Source organism: Bison bison, unplaced genomic scaffold (genome assembly GCF_000754665.1).
Source record: "Bison bison bison isolate TAMUID 2011002044 unplaced genomic scaffold, Bison_UMD1.0 scf7180017864485, whole genome shotgun sequence".
NCBI lineage: Eukaryota > Metazoa > Chordata > Mammalia > Artiodactyla > Bovidae > Bison > Bison bison.
The window spans coordinates 1,289,686-1,311,703 of NW_011495045.1; the positions used below are offsets into that span (position 1 = coordinate 1,289,686).

General features: G+C 35.3%; 1 protein-coding gene across 4 annotated transcripts in view; it reads left to right on the forward strand.

Annotated features, from left to right (window-relative positions):
• Positions 1-22,018, forward strand: part of ATM (ATM serine/threonine kinase) — a 149,897-nt gene that overhangs the window by 30,753 nt on the left and 97,126 nt on the right. For all 4 annotated transcript variants that reach the window (XM_010862840.1, XM_010862844.1, XM_010862841.1 and 1 more), the window contains 10 exons: positions 5,757-5,926; positions 7,309-7,680; positions 8,460-8,651; positions 9,391-9,486; positions 10,555-10,780; positions 15,337-15,462; positions 16,013-16,138; positions 17,031-17,120; positions 19,414-19,585; positions 20,419-20,618. In XM_010862840.1, coding sequence (XP_010861142.1) covers positions 5,757-5,926; positions 7,309-7,680; positions 8,460-8,651; positions 9,391-9,486; positions 10,555-10,780; positions 15,337-15,462; positions 16,013-16,138; positions 17,031-17,120; positions 19,414-19,585; positions 20,419-20,618 — 1,770 coding nt within the window. The remainder of the gene's footprint in view (positions 1-5,756; positions 5,927-7,308; positions 7,681-8,459; positions 8,652-9,390; positions 9,487-10,554; positions 10,781-15,336; positions 15,463-16,012; positions 16,139-17,030; positions 17,121-19,413; positions 19,586-20,418; positions 20,619-22,018) is intronic.

A 22,018-nucleotide genomic window follows, 5' to 3' on the forward strand; every position in this document is an offset into this window, starting at 1 on the left:
TGGGCTGCCGTCTATGGGGTCACACAGAGTCGGATACGACTGAAGCGACTTGACGGTGGCGGTGGCGGCGGCGGTGTTGAATCTATAGATTGCCTTGGGTAATATGGTCATTTTAATAATATTGATTTCTCCAATCCAAGAATACAGCATATCTTTCTGTCTGTTTGTGTTGTGTTTAGTTTCTTTTATCAGTCTTACAGTTTTCTGAGGACAGGCTTTTTGCCTCCTGTAGGCAAAAGGTTTATTCCTAGGTATTTTATTCTTTTTAATGCAATGGTAAATGGGATTGTTCCTTAATTTCACTTTCTGGTAGTTTGTTATTAGCGTATAAAATTGTAACAGATTTCTGTATATTCTTTTTATATCCTACATCTTTACCCAGTTCATTGATGAACTCTTGTAGTTTTTCTGGTGACATCTTTAGGATTTTCTATATATAGTATCCTGTCATCCACAAAAACAGTGACAGTTTTACTTCTTCCTTTCCAATTTAGATTCCTTTTTTTTTTTTTCTGATTGCCATGGCTAGGACTTTCAAAGTCATGTTATATAAAAGTGGTGAAAGTAGACATTCTTTTCTTTTCCTGATCTCAGAGGAATGCTTTCAGCTTTTCACCATGTGTTTCCTCTATGTCTGCTTTCTAGGAAGTTTTCATTATAAATGATGTTGAGTTTTATCAAAAGTTTTTTTATATTCTATCTATTGAGATGATCATATGGTTTTTATTTTTCACCTTGTTAATGTGGTATAATATATTACTGATTTTCTTTTTCTTTTTTTTTTTTAAATTTTATTTTATTTTTAAACTTTACATAATTGTATTAGTTTTGCCAAATATCAAAATGAATCCGCCACAGGTATACATGTGTTCCCCATCCTGAACCCTCCTCCCTCCTCCCTCCCCATACCATCCCTCTGGGTCGTCCCAGTGCACTAGCCCCAAGCATCCAGTATCGTGCATCGAACCTGGACTGGCAACTCGTTTCAAATATTGAGAAATTCTTAAATTTCTGGGATAAATCCCACTTGGTCATAGGGTATGATCTTTTTAACCTATTGTTGGATTTTTTTTTTTACTAGTATTTTGTTGTGGATTTTTGCATCTGTTCATTAGTAATATTGGTCTGTAGTTTTCTTTTTTATGATATATTTGTCTGGTTTTGGTATCAGGGTGATGCTGGCCTCACAGAATGTGTTCAGAATTGTTCATGGCTCCACGGTTTTTTGAAATAGTTTCAGGATAGGTGTTAAGTCTGTAAATGTTATAGAATTCACTTGTTAAGGCATCTGTTGCTGGACTTTTGCTTGTTAGGAGCTTTAAAAATTACTGATTCAGTTTCATTGCTATTTATTGGTCTGTTCACATTTTCTGTTTCTTCCCAGTTCTGTCTTGGGAGATTGTACCTTTCTAAGAATTTGTTTTTTCTAGGTTGTCCATTTTATTGGCATATAGTTGCCTATAGTAGTCTCTAATGATCCTTTGCATTTCTGTGGTGTTAGCTGTAACTTCTTTTTAATTTCTGATTATACTGATTTGGGCCCTCTCCCTTTTTTTTCTTTATGAGTCTGGCTAAAGTTTTATCAATTTTATTTTTTCAAGAACCATCTTTCAGTTTCAATGATGTTTTCTATTATTTTTTTTAGTCTCTATTTCATTTATCTAAAACCTGTTGGAGGACTTTCCTGGTGGTCCAGTTAAGGTGGTTATGAATCCACCTGCCAGTGCAGGGGTCACAGGTTTGATCTCTGGTCCAGGAAGATACTACATGCCTTGGGGCAACTAAGCCCATTGGCTAAAACAACTGAACCCACACATTGCAACTACTGAAGCCCACGCACTCTAGAGCCCATGCTTTTCAATATGAAAAGTCACCACCATAAGAAGCTCTGACACCTCAACTAGAAGAAGCTCTGACACCTCAACTAGAGAGTAGCCCCTGGTTGCCATCACTACAGAAAGCCTAGGCATAGTAACAAAGACCCAGCTCAGCCAAAAATAAATAAATAAAATAAAATAAAAATAAAACTGGGCTTCCAGTTCAAGATGGTAGAGTAGAAGTACATGCACGCAACTCCTCCTGTGAGAGCACCAAAATTACAACTAAGTATTGAACAACCATTGATAGGAGTATGCTGGAACCCTCCAAGAAAAGATATCTCATGTCTAAAGACACAGAAGAAGCCCCAGCAAGACAGTAGGTGGGGTGCAATCATGGTAAAATCAAATCCCACATGTGCTGGGTGGGTCACCCAGACTGGAGAACAGTAAAACCAAAGTTGTTCTTGCGCTGTTGTGAAGGTTCTGAACCACAACTCAGGCTTCCCAGCATAGGGATCCGACAAAGGGACTGGGAATTCCCAGCAAATCTGGGCTTGAGGGCCAGCAGGATTTGATTATAGGCCTTCCAAAGGAATGAGGAAACAGAGACTCCAGTCTTGGAGGGCACAAACAAAATTTTGTGCTCACCAAGATCCGTAGGAGTGGAGCAGTGACCCCATAGGAGACTGAACCAAAACTACCTGATGGTGTTGGAGGGCTTTGTGGGTTGGCAGGGACTCACTACAGGGACAGGGGCACTGGAACGTTCTACCTTGGCATAAACCCTCTTGGAGTTCACCATTGACCCTACCATAGGGCCCATAGACCCTAAGACTGGCTTGCCTCAGGCGAGCAACTACCAGTAGGGAATGCAGCCCCACTCATCAGCAGATAATTGGATTAAAGCTTTACTGAGCAAGGCCTTGCCCACAAGAGCAAGACCCAGTTTTTCCCATCACCAGTCCCTCTCATCAGGAAGTTTACACAAGCCTCTTAGCTTCATCCGTCAGAGGGCAGACAGAAGAAGCAAGAAGCACAGTCTCACAGCAGCTAAAACAAAAACCATTTTACAGAAAGTTAATCATGATGGAAAAGCAGAAAGTTATGTCTGAGAATTAGGGACAAGATAAAATCCCTGAAAAACAACTAAACGGATGGGAGATAGGCAACCTTCCAGAAAAAGAATTTGGAATAATGATAGTGAAGATGATCTAGGATCTCTGGAAAAGAATGGAAGAAAAGATTAAGAAGATGGGAGAAATGTTTACCAAAGACTTAGAAGAGCTAAAGAACAAATAGAAATGAATAATACACTAGAAGGAATCAAGAGCAGAATAACTGAGGCAGAAGAATGGATAAATGTCCTGGAGGACAGAATGGTGGAAATCAATGCCACAGAACAGAAGATAAGGGGAAAAATCAAAAGAAATGAAGACAGCCTAAGAGTCCTCTTGGAAAACATTAAATGCACCAACATTCATATTATAGGGGTCCCAAAAGGAGAACAGAGAGAGAGAGAAAGGACCTGAGAAAATATTTGAAGAGATAATAGCTGAACACTTCCTGAACATGGGAAAGGAAATAGTCAACCAAGTCCAGGAAGCACAGAGAGTCCCAGGAAGGATAACCAAGGAGGAACACACCGAGACAGTAATCAAACTGACAAAAATTAAAGGCAGAGATAAAATACTAAAAGCAACAAGGGAAAACAGCAAATAACATACAAGGAACTCCCATCAGGCTATCAACTGATTTCTCAATAAAAACTCTACAAGCCTGAAGGGAATGGTATGATGACGAAAGGGAAGAAAGGAAAGAACCTAACAACCAAGAATACTCTACGCAGCATGACTCTCCTTCACATATTATGGTGATATCAAAAGCTTTCCAGACACACATAAGCCAAGAGAACTCAGCACCTCCAAACTAGCTTTACAACAAATGCTAAAGGAATATCTCTATGCAGGAAACACAAGAGAAAGAAAAGACCTACAGAAAATAAACCCCAAACAATTAAGAAAACGGTAATAGGATCATACGTATTGATGGTGGTGGTGATGGTGGTGGTGATGGTAGTGGTGATGGTGGTGGTGGTTTAGTTGCTAAGTCATGTCCGACTCTTGCCACCCCATGGACTGTAACCTGCCAGGTTCTTCTGTTGATAATTATCTTAAATGTAAATGGATTAAATACATCAACCAAAAGATACAGACTGACTCAGTGGATGAAAGCATGTGCATGTATGCCCTTCTACTTATCTCTGCTTGACCCCCTGCAAATTGTATGTAATTATTTTATATTGTTAAGTTAATCATGTTCCCTTTAGCACTTGCAATTGTAATTATCTTATATTTTATGTCTGGCTATTAATTGTGAAGACTTCCCTGGTGGCTCAGATGATAAAGTGCCTGTTTACAATGTGGGAGACCCGGGTTCAATCTCTGGGTTGGGAAGATCCCCTGGAGAAGGAAATGGCAATCCACTCCAGGACTATTGCCTGGAAAATCCCATGGACAGAGGAGCCTGGTAGGCTACAGTCCATGGGGTTGCAAAGAGTCGGACACGACTGAGCGACTTCACTATTAATTGTGAAAACTGATAAACATCTTTTACTATTGTGATTATGTAACTATTACTCACTTAATACCATTGTATCATGATTGGTCCATAGAAAAGTAATAGAATTCTGTATTATCAAAACTAGGATCTAGTAGAAAAACCTGGTATTTCTTTTTAAAATCCAGTTGCATATCAGAATTATCTTCAAATATTTTGAAAACTACAAGTGCTCAGATGTATCTTTTTTTCCTCCAGAGCTCCAAATAAGTTTATAAGAGCAGTCATGTTTAAAAGCAACTGGACTATTCAATGATCTTTTACTTTTATCTAGTTTGTTTCACTTTTTCTATTTCATAATCACTGTTCCCGTTTCCTTTAGTTTATATTCTCCAACTCCTCTTTTTTTATGTTCTTTCTGAAGCCTTTATCAATGTAGTAGAAAAACTTTTGTGTGTGTGTATATATATATACACACACATGAATATTTATATTATCTAATATATATACTTTTAAATATTTATAAATATAAAAAATTTAGAAAACATGCATCTTTGCCTGACTAAAAAAATTGTGAAATTTTGATTCCATTTGTTTGACTTAATATAAATAGAATGGTAGATTTGTAATTAAAAAGTACATATGTAGCAAGCAAGAAAGGTTCACTGTATAGCATAAGGAACTATAGTTAATATCTTGTAATAACCTATGATGGAAAGTAATTTCAAAAATAATGTATGTGTATTTGTATAACTGAAAACATTGTTAAGTCAACTATACTTCAATAAAATGTATATATTTAAAAAAAAATAAAAACAAATAAAACCTATGAGACACATCTAAGTTTATAGCAAACAAGCTTACTTCAGAAAAAAAGAAAAATCTCAAATAAATAGCCTAACCTTATACCTAAAGGAGGTAGAGAAAGAACAAACAAAACCCAGTTAGTAGAAAGAAAGAATTCGTAAAAATTAGAGCAGAAATAAATGAAATTGAGCCTTAATGTTTCTTAAGTAAAGATTTTCCCTAGAGATTTGGGTACCATGCAAGGATGATTTCACTTGTCAAATATTTTCTTAACACTAAATTTATGATTTAATCCTTTTGAAAATTGGAATTTTTTCTTTACTTTTAGATGTTTTGGTGCTTTCAGTAAATTTTCCCACACAGTATAGCTAATATTTTACTTGGTAATGTCTGCTTTCTAGACAGCCATTATTATCTGCAAAATGTTTATTTCTATATGTCATATCCATATATTTCAGTAATTTGTTACTCGTTATGACTAACCTTATTGTCAGCTGAAGAGGAACATTTTTTTCTATTGAACTATTAGAAATAATAGCAATATTAAATGTATTTTCCTTTGTTATTTTTCAGGTTTTTAATGAAGATTCCAGATCTTTGGAGATTTCTCAGTCTTACACAACCACACAAAGAGAACTTACTGATTACAGTGTACCTTGCAAAAAGAGGAAGATAGAATTAGGCTGGGAAGTAATAAAAGATCACCTTCAGAAGTCACAGAATGATTTTGATATTGTACCTTGGTAAGTGTTCTTTTTTTCTCTTTCAGTATCATTTTAGTCTCATTAATTTTTCTCACAAGACCTCCAGTAGGTTCCTTTACCTCATTGGCCTAGCCAGAACTAGGTCACACTTGGCCACACCCAAAGCAGTTACTGACTAAAGGGGGATGTCATGCTGAGATAACCACCTGCTGAGATAACCAGGACCTGCTCAGATAACCACCTTCATGACTATCTCCTGAGGCCAGAACTAGGGCCTTTCCTATGCATATTCCCTATGCATATGCACCTTTCCTATGCCTATTCCCATAGTAAGAAGGAAGGGAGAAATGCCTGATTGGTGGGCAATCTGTACAGTGTGCCTCTTGGAATTCACTGAGTTCTATACCTCAACACAAAGAGATTTTACCATGCATAGTACCTTCTAATATAATTAAATTAGGAAGAAATTAAAGATAGCATTCAGAATTTGGAGAGTAATTTGAACCTTATGCCATATTAAAGGCACTTTTTATTATTTGCTCTGTTCTTTAGTCTTATATAGCATTCACAGTTATTTAAGTAATTATATAAATTGTGGAATTCTGTGAAATCACAAAGTTTTAGGTCTAGAAGGAATCTGTAGAATTCTTACAGTTCAGCCTTTTTTGCTTTACCAAAAAGAAAACTGCAACTGAAAAAGGTTGAGCAGCTTGCCTAAGAACAGTTACATAACAGAACAATTCATAGACTAGTCATACTTTTATGAATAATGTTCTATGATTTTTTCCCATGTCAATGTAATGTTTAAATATAGTTGAGTTGTTGGGGGGGATATATATATTGATTTTGATACTTACTGCTAAATTCTTGTTTATTTCCTATAGTTGATGGTACCTATTTCATATTCTTTAATTTATCCATTTAGTGAGGTCATTTATTGAACACCTACTATGTGCCAGGCATAAGGGGTAGAGAGTGAATAAGTTGCAGTTTCTATTCTTGAGTCGCACACATTCTAGGGCACTCGCAGCAAATACTTACTGAATTAACTGAATTAATGTCGGGGGAAACATTTTTTTTTGGTTTTTGTTCTCAAGGTATATTGTTGGTGGCTGAAGGGCAGGGAAGTGTGCAGTAAGAAGTAGAATATTGGTAATTTAGTTATTTATAAGCAAATTTAGTTATTTGTAAGCAAAATATGATAGCTTACCCAGCTAGCCAAAATGCTGTCAATCTTCTTGCCACTTTAGGAAGTAGGACCAAATAATTACTAACAGCCAGTTTATTTTGAGGGTAGTCTGGAAAATGATGATGACAATGTTCTAATTAGGATATTGTATGAGTACTATGTCTATATTTATTTTCTTTTGGCATCTTAATGGAGTAGAATAATTTTCAAATTATTTGTACTTTTTTTTTAGGTTACAAATCGCAACTCAATTAATATCAAAATATCCTGCAAGTTTACCTAACTGTGAGTTGTCACCATTACTAATGATACTATACCAGCTTTTACCTCAACAGCGACGTGGGGAACGCACACCATATGTGTTACGATGTCTTATGGAAGTTGCATTGTGTCAAGGCAAGAGATCAAACCTAGAAAGCTCACAAAAGTCAGATTTATTGAAAATCTGGATTAAAATTTGGTCTATTACTTTTCGTGGTATAAGTTCTGAACAAATACAAACTGAAAACTTCGGCTTACTTGGAGCCATAATTCAAGGCAGTTTAGTTGAGGTTGACAGAGAATTCTGGAAGTTATTTACTGGGTCAGCCTGTAGACCTTCATGGTAAGTTGTCTATTAATTATATTTTGCAGCATATATATTTCCTGATTTTTGTAATTTCTAACTTCAGTTAAAAATATGTTAAATTCTGTTTCAGATTCTTTTGTTTGTTAAGGAAGTCTTAATAAGTAAGTTTGAAATATGAAGAGATTACTAAGCCCAGTTTTAAAGATGAAGTATTTAAATTTCTTTTATTTGTAATTAGCAATTATCTGTTTGCTCATAAATAGAATAAACTTTATTTCTCTTAGTATTGCATACTGTTACAATAAGATAGTACTAAGTCAAGAATTTTCTCAAATGTAGTTGGATTTTTTGTGCTCATTTAGTCCATAGAAGTTTATCTATCTACCGTGTGCCAGCACATGTCCTAAAAATTGACCACAGAGTAGTAAAAAGATACACATGGTCTCTATCCCTCTAAGAGCCTAAGTGTTTTAAAATTGAAGTATAGTTGATTTACAGTATTGTGTTAGTTTCTGGTATATAAGTAAAGTGATTCAGTTTTTTCTATATGTGTGTGTGTGTGTGTGTGTGAGTGTGTATATGTATATTTTGTTTCATATTCTTTTCTTATGGTTTATTACAGAATATTGAATATAGTTCCTTGTGTATACAGTAGGACCTTGTTGTATATCTATTTTACACATAGTAATTTATGTCTGATAATCCCAAATTCTTAATTTATCCCTCTCCCACCTCCTTTTCCCTTTGGTAACCATAGTTTGTATTCTATGCAAAAAGTTTACTTTTAATATTAATTGTCTTTTGTTTTGCGACAGTCCCGCAGTATGCTGTTTGACTTTGGCACTGACAATCTGTGTAGTTCCAGAATCAGTAACAATAGGAATTGAGAAAAATATATGTGATGTAAGCAGAAATTCTTTAAAGGAATTGATAATGAAATGGCTCTTATTCTGTCAGTTAGAGGATGACTTTGAAGACAGTACAGAACTACCTCCAATTCTTTGCAGGTAATTTGAGTTCCTTAGCATGCTGATGCTTTTTAAATTTATTTTGTAAGGTGCTCTCCATTTCTTATTTGATACTAGATGGCTTTATTTTGCAGTCATCTTCTAGAATTTTCCAGAATTAGTCCTAACTATTAAACAGTCCTTTTGTTTCATAGTGTTCTGTGTCTTTGTACCTGAATCTTTGCCCAAGTTCTTTTACTTTTTTTTCTCTCACTGCCTAGACAGTGAGAGTTACATGGTGATGATTGTCCCTAAATAGGTCCGTCTGAACATATATCCACTCAGGTTATATCGTGGAATCATAAGGAGAATGCTTTCTGGGCTAAATATGTTAAATTAATGAGGGAAAGAAATTAAAAAGACAAACTGGGACTTAAGCACTAAAATGGGGAGCAACTTGCCCACTTAACCTGTCCTCAGTCAGTAATTGGAACTGAGTGATTGAAGGAGTTCCTCTGGATCCTAGTGATTTGACTTGAATTTCATAGTTGTTTAGGCTCTTTGAAAATTGAATATGGCCCTACATCTAGAAGTGTTGAAAATGATAGTAACATAAAATTTATGTTCCTTAAGTACTTTTTCAGTTGTTAAGAAATTTAGTACAGATGGAAACAGTTTTAATTTGGGGTCCAAATTTTAGAGATCAATATTTTTAGTTAAGTGTGGGCATTTAAGTTTAAAGAATGCTTTAAATGGCTTTTGGTCTTTTAAGTAAAGATCTCTATTTTTTACTTCATAGTAATTTTCCTCATCTTACCCTGGAGAAAATTCTCGTGAGTCTCACTATGAAAAACTGTAAAGCAGCAATGAATTTTTTCCAAAGTGTGCCAGAATGGTATGTTTCCTAATGGAGTTCTGTGTTGTTTTAATTAACAAAGATAATAATTTTAGCAGAGTGGTAGCTACATCTTAAAAATTGTGAACCAAATTGGTCAATTAAAAAAATTATAACTGTTAGCAAGGGAAAAGTTTCAACTTCAGTAATTATAATTTATGTTCTATAATGTGTTTATGATGGGATATTAACATAAACACATGGAAAAGGCTTTTTTTATATGTCAAATAAAATCTGAATGACTACTTTAAAAACTAATGATAATTTAGTATAGGGAAAACAAAAATCCAAAAACCTCATTTTAGTCGATTGACTTCAGAGGCTTATGTTTATCACTGTGACTGAAAATGATTCACTGGCATGAAGTTTTCTAATCTTTCTCAAGAGGGCATAATACAAAAAAAAATCTACATTTTGGAGAAATGTGAAAAAAAGGGAAAAGTTTTCAGATAATTTGGTTTTCATTTTCTTTTTTTTATTTATTTGAGTGCCTCAAGTCTGAGTTGCGGCACGTGGGATCTTTCATTGTAGCATGCAGACTCTTGAAGGTTTGGCATGTGGGCCCAGTAGTTGAGCTCTCTAATTGTGGCAAGCAGGCTCTGGAGTGCACAGGCTTAGTGCTTGCTGCGTGAAAGCTTAGTTGCTCCACTACATGTGGGATCTGACCAGGAATTAAACCTGTGTCCCATGCATTGCAAGGCAGATTCTCAACCACTGGCCCACCAGAGAAGTCCCTCAGATAATGTTATTCTTAATGTTTATATCTGTTGTTAATTGATGTTTTTTTTAATACTTCTGAATTTGCCTTTTAGATTGAATCTTTTATTTCTCTTGTCCATTTGTTAGTGAAATTGCTACTGAATAATGAAATTCAATGTAAGTAGTTATAAAAATCCAAAGAAGAAAAGCATTTAAAGAATAATTCACTAATTACATGAGCAATCTTTGAATAACATAGATTCAATGTTAATGCTAAGTTAATGTTTTATTTGTGATAGATAGATGCTATATAAAGGTAAAATAGTTGACAATTTGATCTTATAAATTGAAAATCTTACTTCTTTAAAGTGAGCAACACCAAAAAGATACAGAAGAACCTTCATTCTCAGAAGCTGAAGATCTGTTTCTTCAGACAACTTTTGACAAGATGGATTTTTTAACCATTGTGAAAGAACATACAATAGAAAAGCACCAGTCCAGTGTAGGCTTTTCTGTCCACCAAAACCTCAAGGAGTCACTGGATCGCTATCTTCTGAGACTGTCAGAACAGCTTCTAAATAACTACTCATCTGAGGTGAGATTTTCAAGAAGAGCTAAAGCCTGTGTTTGATTCTACTTTGGTAGACTGTTAGGAAGGAGAAATATGTCAGGAAAGGCCCTAAGGATGATGAGAAGCTTAATTTTAAAAGCAAAGTAATAGCACATGTCTACAAATTGCAAAAAAACTTAGAATGAAAAAAGTAAAACTGAAGAAAAAGAATTACTTTTTTAACCAGAAATTCTTACAGACATTAAAGAAGTAGATTCTTTGGGTAGGTTAATGGGCAGTAATAATGGTTTTGAACATACAGATTATTTGATGAAAAAGAACCTTAATTCAGAGGAGGGAAATTTTACGATAACAGAAAAGTACATAATTTAAACTAATCTAATAGATTTTGGTTGCATGAAAAGGGAGAGAAGTCATTGATAAATGAACTAACAGTCACCCATATTTAAGCAGTCATTTAGTGATGTCTTACATATTATTTCCGTTGTCATCTTAAAATCAAAAAATTCTCATTGTGTGTGTTGTTCTCTTATCAAAACTCCTATGTCTTTCTACCCATTTCTCTGTGTTCAAATAATCCACATGTCAAAATCCTCACAAAAGCCTTTTTTGATAATCTCAGCCGTATATCTTTTAATTTTCATGTTGTTGTTGTTCAGTCGCTAAGTCGTGTCTGACTCTTTGCAACCCCATGGAGTTGCATGCTAGGCTTTGCTGTCCATTGTCTCCCGGAGTTTGCTCAGATTCATGTATGTTGAGTCAGTGATGCTGTCTAATTTTCTCATCGTCTTTCTCATCCCTTCTCCTTTTGCCTTCAGTCTTTTCCCAGCATAAGGGTCTTTTCCAGTGAATCAGCTCTTCACATCAGGTGGCCAAAGGATTGGAGCTTCAGCTTTAGCATCAGTTCTTATAATGAATATTCAGGGTTGATTTCCTTTAGAATTGACTGGTCAATCTCCTTGTTGTCCAGTGGACTCTCAAGAATATTCTCCAGTACCACAATTCAAAAGCATCAGTTCTTTGGCATTCTATATGGTTTAGCCCTTACTCTGCACGTGACTCCTGGAAAAGCTGTAGCTTTGACTATACAGACTTTTGTTGTCAAAGTGATACGTCTGCTTTTAATATGCTGTCTAGGTTTGTCAAAGGAGCAAACGTCTTTTAATTTCATGGTTGCAGTCATCATCTGCAGTGATTTTTGGAGCCCAAGAAAATAAAATCTGTCACTGATTCTACTTCTGTTTACCATGAAGTGATGGGACCGGATGCCATAATCTTCATTTTTTGAATGCTGAGTTTCAAGCCAGCATTTTCACTCTTCTCTTTCACTTTTATCAAGAGGCTCTTTAGTTCCTCTTCACTTTATTTGCCATTGGAGTGGTATCATATGCATATCTGAGACTGCTGGTATTTCTCCCAGCAATCTTGATTCCAGCTTGTGATTCTGGACCAGCATTTTGTATGATGACCTCTGCTTATAAATTAAATAAGTAGAGTGACAGTATACAGCCTTGTCATACTCCTTTCTCAGTTTTGAACCAGTCAGTTAGAACCATGTCTGGTTCTAATTGTTGCTTCTTGATCTGCATACAGGTTTCTCAGGAGATAAGTAAGGTGGTCTCGTATTTACATCTCTTGAAGGATTTACCACAATTTGTTGTAATCCATACTGTCAAATAGCTGAGAAAAGAAGAGAAGGTGAAAGGCAAAGGAGAAAAGGACAGATATACCCATCTCAATGCAGAGTTCCAAAAAATAGCAGGAGAGATAAGAAAGCCTTCCTAAGTGAACAATGCAAAAAAATGGAAAATAACAGAATAGGAAAGACTAGAGATCTCTTCAAGAAAATTGGAGATACCAAGGGAGAATTTCATGTAAAGATGGGCACAATAACGGACAGAAATGATAATGGGCCTAACAGAAGCGGAAGATGTTGAGAAGAGGTGATAAGAATACACAGAAGAACTACACAAAAAAGATCTTAATGACCTGGATAACCACGATGATGTGATCACTCACCTAAGCCATACATCCTGGAGTGTGAAGTCAAGTGGTCCTTAGGAAGCATCACTGTGAACAAAGCTAGTGGAGGTGATGGAATTCCAGCTGGGCTACTTCATAGCCTAAAAGATGCTGTTAAAGGACTGCACTCAATATGCCAGCAAATTTGAAAAACTTACCAGTGGCCACAGAACTGGAAAAGGCCAGTTTTCATTACAATCCCAAAGAAGGGGAATGCCAAAGCATGTTCAGACTACCGCACAATTGTACTCATTTCACATCCTAGGAAAGTAATGGTCAGTATCCTCTAAGCTAGGCTTCAACACTGTGTAACTGAGAACTTCCAGATATACAAGCTGGATTTAGAAAAGGCAGAGGAACCAGAGATCAAATTGCTAACATCCGTTGGATCACAGAAAAAGCAAGAGAGTTCCAGAAAAGCACCTACTTCTGCTTTATTGACTACTTCTGCTTTAATGAGAGTTAGACCATAAAGAAGGCTGAGCACCAAGAATTGATGCTTTTGAGCTGTGGTGTTGGTGAAGACTCTTGACAGTCCCTTGGACTTCAGGGAGATCAAACCAGTCAATCCTAAAGGAAATTAACCATGAATATTCATTGGAAAGACTGATGCTGAAGCTGAACCTTCTAGGACTTTTGCCATGCAATGAGAAGAGCTGACTTATTGGAAAAGACACTGACGCTGGGAAAGATTGAAGGCAGGAGGATAAGGGGATGACACATGGTGAGCTAGTTGGGTGGCATCACCAGCTCAGTGGACATGAATTTGAGCAAGCTCCGGGAAATGGTGAAAGACAGGGAAGCCTGGTGTGCTGTAGTCTATGGGGTCTCAAAGAGTTGGACCCAACTGAGCAACTGGCCTTAACTGAACTGAATACTGTCACAGGCTTTAGCATAGTTAATGAAGCAGAAGTAGATGTTTTTCTGGAACTCCCTTGCTTTCTCCATGATCCAACGAATGTTGGCAGTTGAATCTCTGGTCCTTCTGCCTCTTCAAAGCTTACGTTTTACACCTGAATGTTTCCAGTTCACATGATGATAAAGTCTAACTTGAAGGATTTTGAGCATAACCTTGCTAGCATGTGAAATGAGTGCAGTTGTATGGTAGTTCGAACACTGTTTGGCATTGCCCTTCTTTGGGATTGGATGAAGACTGACCTTTTCCAGTCCTGTGGCCACTGGTGAAATTTCTGAATTTACTGACACTGAGTGCAGCATCTTAAAAACAGCATCTTTGAGGATTTGAAGTAGCTTAACTGGAATTGCATCACCTCTACTAGCTTTGTTTTGTAGAATGCTTCCTAATGATATCCGGCTCTAGGTGAAGGATCACACCATCGTGGTTATCCAAGTCATTAAAACCTTTTTGTATAGTTCTTCTGTGTCTTCTTGTATAGTTATTCTGTTTATCCTTGGACAAGAAAATGGCAACCCATTCCAGTATTCTTGCTTGGAGAATTAATGGACAAAGGAGCCTGGCAGTCCATAGCGTTGCAAAATGTCTGACATGACTGAGTAACTATCACTCACTCACTCTGTATTCTTGTCGCCTCTTCTTAATGTCTTCTGCTTCTGTTAGGTCCTAGCAGTTTCTGTCATTTATCATGCCCATACTTTTATGAACTGTTCCCTTGATATCTCCAATTTTGTACCATATGCACCAATATCTCTTAAACTATGCTAGAAGCTCATTAAAGGGCATGTATAATCTCTCTTGATCTTTGTATCTTCTTCAATACCTTATTATATGATAAATGTTTAAGTATTTGTTGACTAAAATAAAACCTACAAGCTACTATGGCTAGATTCAGTAGCCATAACTTATGATCCAAAGAACCAGAGAGAGGACAACGTGCCTATTTGATCTATCTTGGTCTTAATTACTGTCTTTCTTCTGGATTATAGTTATAACTACTTTCATTATAGAGTAATGAGATCTCCTGTGTTTTTTCCTAAAATGCCATTTCATATAATATAGGAACAGAAAAATCTGAAAATCTTTTTTTTTGTTTGTAAACATTTGCACATTTCTTACATAATTCTATAAAATTGGTTGACAGTAGCTATTGATAAAAATATCTTGTACTTGTCTGTGGAGTTTGAAAAGCTGAGTAAATCAAGATCCTTATCTCTTAGAAACTGAAAATGTCATTTTAATGTCTTTTTATGAATAAATCTGATTTCTGCTCACATTCTAAGAATTATAGATTGTTATTTGCCTATCAATTTTTTCTTTCTTTCTTCCTTACCTCATATATTTAAGGACGTATGTGTGCAATACACTGAGCCACTTTTGAAAAAGATGTGTTACTTGGCCATCAGGACATGCTTCTGTATTTCCTGAGAACCCTGGTTATTACAGCTCTGCAGGGATCCCTTAGATGTTTTTTAGAGATGATCAGAATTATGGCACTATTAATTAATTATGGCACTAAAAAACTGTAGTTTTTTAATGTGAAGACAAAATTTGCTCTTGCAAAAAACAATAGTACTCCAAATGATTTATGAAATATATAAAAACTTTTTATTCTGTACACTTAAACTTTTTATATTTTAAGACTTCAAATTCAGAGATGTTTGTCCGGTGTTCAAGTCTTCTGGTGGGTGTTCTTGGCTGCTATTGTTACCTGGGTGTCATAGCTGAAGAGGAAGCATACAAATCAGAATTATTCCAGAAAGCCAAGGTAGGAAGATTTATATCAATAGTACTTTGGATTAATTTAAATGAAATATATTCCTGGGAAAATTGGTATATTTGTTTGGAAAACAGACTATTATATAGGTTAACTGTTTCATTTATGTAGTCTGAGAGGAGATAATACTGTGTCTCTTTTCTTAAGATTTGAAATTATTTTAAGCCAATATAAATGCAGCAATTGAAATAATATCATGTTGAAAATCAATCTCATTAACAAAAATAAGGATTTTTATCTATCCTTTTAAAAAGTTTTTCCTGAAGCAATTATCCTAAAGAATTCTTAAAAGCATTAATCAAATAGTCTTTCTAAGCATGAAATTAACTAACTCTGGGTATTGTTTTGTCAGTTGTGTGATTTGTAAAGATAACATGGTATAAAATTTGTTGTTTTTAAAAAATTGTTCGTTTTTAATTATGTACCCAACATAACTTCTTGAAAGGATTAATTTTACCTGTTAAGTAAAATTAAAAAAAAACCTTCAACAAGCTATGATTTTACCTGAAGTTTGGATTTTTCCTTCTTTTTTTCTTAATAGTCTCTAATGCAGTATGCTGGGGAAAGTATCACTTTGTTTAAAAATAAGACAAGTGAAGAATCTAGAATTGTTTCATTGAGAAATATGATACATCTATGTACAAGTTGCTTACATAACTGTTCCAAGGTAAGATGTTCTTCCTGCTTGACAGTGTAGCCTCTCCAGGAGGTTGATAATTGGTTGATGTCCTTACTGTTTTGGGGATCCATTCATAAGTAGGTATACTGATTTTAAATTAAATTGATAAATTAAGATAGTACTCAGATGAATAAAGCAACAGGTAATCTGAGTTTCTCATGAAACTTTCAGGAAAGTTTCTGAGATTGTCTTACTCCTTTTATATAACAGCTAAGTGATAACTTATTGCCAGTGTACTTTCATTCATTTAATAAAAGCTTTTTGACTACCAGGTATGTGATATGCATACCACTACCCAAGGGCTTGTGGACACTGCAGAGATAAACTATTCAGGCGCATATGTTACCCTCTTCTGCCCAGATAGACTTACATAAAATTTGGTGGAAGGATTGCTGCTATGTGTAATCTTTGTTTTTATTTGAAGGAGGCCTGAGGGGTAGTCAGGCCAGAGTATTGATAATAACCAGAAACATCTTTTAAAGCTAATGTTAAGTACGTGGCCATATTAGCAGTATTATCAACATGTATTTTTAGAAGTGTTTTTTTGGGGGGATAAGAGGGGAAGGAGAGAGTGGAAGAATATACTGTAAGCTATGATTATTGCCTGTGTATGTTTAGGGGCAGTAGCTAGTATTTTACTTTAATGTTGTTTATGTCCAGTAAAAGATATTTGCTACAGTTATTATTACTTTAAGAAAGAGGTAAGTATATTTGAAGCAATGTATGTCTTGTTCCTAATAGTAAACTATTTATCCATGCTTATTCTGGTAGAGAATTTCCAGTATAAAAGAACATCTACATTTTATTCACTAAGAGAAAATATTATATGTGAAGAATAATTGTTTTTATATTGTTGCTTGCTGTTTTGTCTTAATTACAGCACAGTCCAAATAAGATTGCATCTGGCTTCTTCTTACGATTATTAACATCAAAGCTAATGAATGACATTGCAGATATTTGTAAAAGTTTAGTAAGTATGCTTCCTGTTTTACTATGATATTTCATTGACTCTAACATACTTTATATAACTTTGAAATTTCTTTGAAAAGGGATGTATCACTTCGCTTTTCCATGTATATGGAATCTTATGCTTTAAAAATGTGGAAATTTAATAAAGTTATTTGGTTTGCAGGGGAGAATGTATTTGCTTCTTATTATCAATACCATATGCTTGTCTGTTAATTTCTCAATGAATAATAATAGACCAAGTGTTTGGAAATTAATCATTCGGACTCAGTACTTTTTTCTGTATAACGTCAGTTCAGTCGCTCAGTCGTGTCTGACTCTTTGCGACCCCATGACCCACAGCACGCCAGGTCTTCCTGTCCATCACCAACTCCTGGAGTCCACCCAAACCCATGTCCATTGAGTCGGTGATGCCATCCAACCATCTCATTCTCTGTCATCCCCTTCTCCTCCTGCCCTCAATCTTTCCCAGCATCATGGTCTTTTCAAATGAGTCAGCTCTTCGCATCAGGTGGACAAAGTATTGGAGTTTCAGCTTCAACATCAGTCCTTCCAATGAACACCCAGGACTGATCTCCTTTAGGATGGACTGGTTGGATCTCCTTGCAGTCCAAGGGACTCTCAAGAGTCTTCTCCAACACCACAGTTCAAAAGCATCAATTCTTCGGCATTCAGCTTTCTTTATAGTCCAACTCTCACATCCATACATGACCACTGGAAAAACCATAGCCTTGACCTTTGTTGACAAAGTAAGGTCTCTGCTTTTGAATATGCTGTCTAGGTTGGTCATAATTTTCCTTCCAAAGAGTAAGCGTCTTTTAATCTCATGGCTGCAGTCACCATCTGCAGTGATTTTGGAGCCCAGAAAAATGAAGTCTGACACTGTTACCACTGTTTCCCCATCTATTTGCCCTGAAGTGGTGGGACCGGACGCCATGATCTTCGTTTTCTGAATGTTGAGCTTTAAGCCAACTTTTTCACTCTCCACTTTCACTTTGATCAAGAGGCTTTTTAGTTCCTCTTCACTTTCTGCCATAAGGGTGGTGTCATCTGCATATCTGAGGTTATTGATATTTCTCCTGGCAATCTTGATTCCAGCTTGTGCTTTTTCCAGTCCAGTGTTTCTCATGATGTACTCTGCATAGAAGTTAAATAAGCAGGGTGACAATATACAGCCTTGACGTACTCCTTTTCCTATTTGGAATGAGTCTGTTGTTCCATGTCCAGTTCTAACTGTTACTTCCTGACCTGCATACAGGTTTCTCAAGAGGCAGGTCAGGTGATCTGGTATTCCCATCTCTTGAAGAATTTTCCACAGTTTATTGTGATCCACACAGTCAAAGGCTTTGGCATAGTCAATAAAGCAGAAATAGGTGTTTTTCTGGAACTCTTGCTTTTTCGATGATCCAGTGGATGTTGGCAATTTGATCTCTGGTTCCTCTGCCTTTTCTAAAACCAGCTTGAACATACGGAAGTTCACGGTTCACGTATTATTGAAGCCTTTCTTGGAGAATTTTGAGCATTACTTGCATATAATGTACCAAAATTCAAAAGAATTCTCTATTCATAAAAACAAAAACCTTACTAGACAAGCAACATATATTTTTCTTTTTCATATCAATGGCTTGCATACTTCTTTGTCTGGAACAGTGCCTGGCACATAGTAGATATTCAAATATTTAATGAGTGAAAGAATATTCTGTAACTTGATTGTTCTCATTTAATGATAAATCTGAGTCATCTTTCCATGCTGCTTTATAGAGTTATACCTTACTGCCTTACTTGTTTTTTTGTTTTGCAGCAATGTGGTGTTTCTATATTATATATGAAAATAGCATATATGTATTTTAACCTAACTGATCTTAATTAAAATTGTAAATGTTTGTTTTTTTCCTCCAAAGAATTGCTGCAGTAAATTTCTTAGTTTTGTCTTCTTCTTTTTGTGCCTCTGAAGGATGTAGGAAAATTTTACAAATGGAATTTCTTGTTCAAATGGAATATGAATTTTATTGATACTTTTTGATAGATATTGTCATTGTCCTCCAAAATAGTCATTCTGTCCTCTATATAGTCAAGTTATAATCTTGCCTTCACCCTCATCAGTTTGCAGCAGTATGAAGTTTCTTAATGTAAGAAGTCACTTGTAAAGATTGTGCATTATTCTGCTATATTGACAGTGCAGATTATATATCCATTTTATACACCTGATTCTTGAATTGTTTGATTAGGTCAATTTTAACTGCAGAGTGCTTCTGAAAGAAGCCAGCTTGAAACATCTTTCTTTCTCTTGTTTGAAGGCATTCATTATCAAAAAGCCTTTTGACTTTGGAGAAGTAGAATCACTGAAAGAAGATACTGATGAAAATCTAACGAGGATGGAGGATCAGTCATATACGAGTTTATTTAATGATTCCCCTGCTAGTAGTGTTACTGATACAAATGAATCTGGAAAGAGCCAAATTACTATTGGTAAATACATTTTATTGCATGAGGTTTTTTTTTTTAACCTTCTAGTATTATTTGATATTATAAAAGCCTTCATATATATTATTTTATGCTCATTTTATTTCCTTTTTGTGTAGTCATTTAGGATTGTTCCCTTCCATACAGTTTAGAATTATCTCACATTTAATTGAATTTATTATCAGTTCCTATTTTATCCTTCATGGGCGAATTTAAAATAATTGCTAAAGAAATAAAAACATTTTTGGATAACTAAACATATTGGTTATTTGGAAATAATAAGCAGGATGTGCAAAAGCACCCATAACGCAGTCATTGTTTACCTTTTTTCTATTATTTCTACATAGACCCATATAATTCAAAATTATAATCAGCATCAATATTCAGATGCCTTTTTATACCTTTGTCTGTTTTCTTTTAACATTAACTAGAAGCAGTTTTTTCATTTAGGTACTTGTGCTGTTGATAATCATACTTTTTAATGGCTGTATAATAGCATATTTAACATACATACTGTAATTTACTAGGCCATTTTGTTTATTGTCAGAAATTTAGATCCCTTTCTAATGATATTGCAGTGACTATTTGCCCATGTATATTTTTCCATATATTATTTTTTGATGACAGAATCCTAGAGTAACCTTTTATAAAGAATTTTGAAGCTTTTAGTGTGTAATCAAATTTATTATAGTTTTGCTTTCCATATATTTTTATTTCTTTTTCTGTTGTTCAGGGAAGATACTTGTGTTAATGTTCAATGTATGTGGTTGTTTTACACCTTTGTTAGTCTTTTTTTTTCCCCATCTCTATTAGTCTTAATAAGTGCTTTTTATTTTTAGGTGCCATGAATCCTTTAGCTGAAGAACATCTGTCAAAGCAAGATCTACTTTCTTTAGACATGCTCAAGTTCTTGTGTATGTGTGTAACCACTGCTCAGACTAACACTGTGTCATTTAGGGCAGCTGATATTCGGAGGGAATTATTAATGTTAATTGATTCTAGCATGCTAGACCCTACCAGATCTCTTCATTTACACATGGTGAGTTCAGTGAAAGAAGTGCTTTGAGTGTACTTGATCTTGCTAGCTAAATGTAATGGACTGACATATAAGAATCACATTGTACCTTTGACGAATTGAAATTGCTTCCTTAAGAAATGAATCTGAGACTGTTATAAAATATACTTTTAATGTGCTGTAAAAACATTTAAGTGGATACTGTAACATTAAGACTTGAATCGACTTTGGATAGATTTCTTTGCTTTGGGTATAATTTTTATAAATTATTTTAAATCAGGCCAAGAAGCACAGACTCTGAATATGAAAATAATACATAACATTGTTATTGAAGTCTGAATCTTGCCTTGACCTTGGTTTGTATGCTTTAAAATGTTTTAATGTAATTTCAAAGTGGCTATAAAGTTAAAATACTACAGAATGTCATATATTTCATTCCTAAGCCTCTGTAATTAACATTTTGCTACATTTGACTTATCTTTCTCTGCATGCTATGCCCATACACAAACACACACACACACAGACACATACTTTTTTTCTGTACCATTTTGACATTAAATATTCAAATATGATGCCCATTTACTTTAGTGTATATGTCCTAAAAACAGTGATGCTCTCCTATATAACCACAGTATCATCATCAAGAAATTAACATTGTACAGTTAATTATACATCAATTAACATTGATGTATAATCATCAAGAAATTAACATTATATCATGTTAACTAATAAATATCGTTTATTAGTTCCCAGGTCTGTTCACTTTCTTTCAGTGTGGAAGAGTTCTTTACTCTTTCCTTATCTTTCATGACTATTTTTGAATAGTATAGCCGCTGTATAGAATCCTACTGTTTGAATTTGTCTCATGTTTCCTCATTAAATTTAGATTTAAACAAAAGTAATCTCTCTCCTTTGCTTCCTTCATCAGCCTACTCATTTACAGGTAGATACCTCCAATTCCAATCCAGCACTGTAGAATTTATTTTTCTCTGTCCATATGTGTAGCTCCCTTTCCAAGAGTAAGAAATCTGGCTTTCCACTTAACCTCGATGGATTTGTTTACTTAATATTATTACAAATAACTTATCTCCTGACCATGGGTGCTTAGCCCCCATGTTGGTGAACATGTGGTGGGAGCTCCTATGTCAGTGAGTATGCTGGATGAGTCTATGGTCATATCCCTAGTCACAGGCAGCAAGTTGGCAAACATGTTAGGTGATTTCCCCAGCCATGGGAAACATGCCAATTAGAATCCCTTGGAAATATTGAGGTTGAGTCCCTGATAGAATTTCTTGTCATATTCTAGCTTTGGTGAACATCCTGGCTGATCTCCTAGCTCTGGCAAATATGTTAGGTTGAGTCCTGTTTGATCCCTTGGTTTCCAACCTGGCAACACTCTAGTAATGTCTCTAGCCCCAACCAGC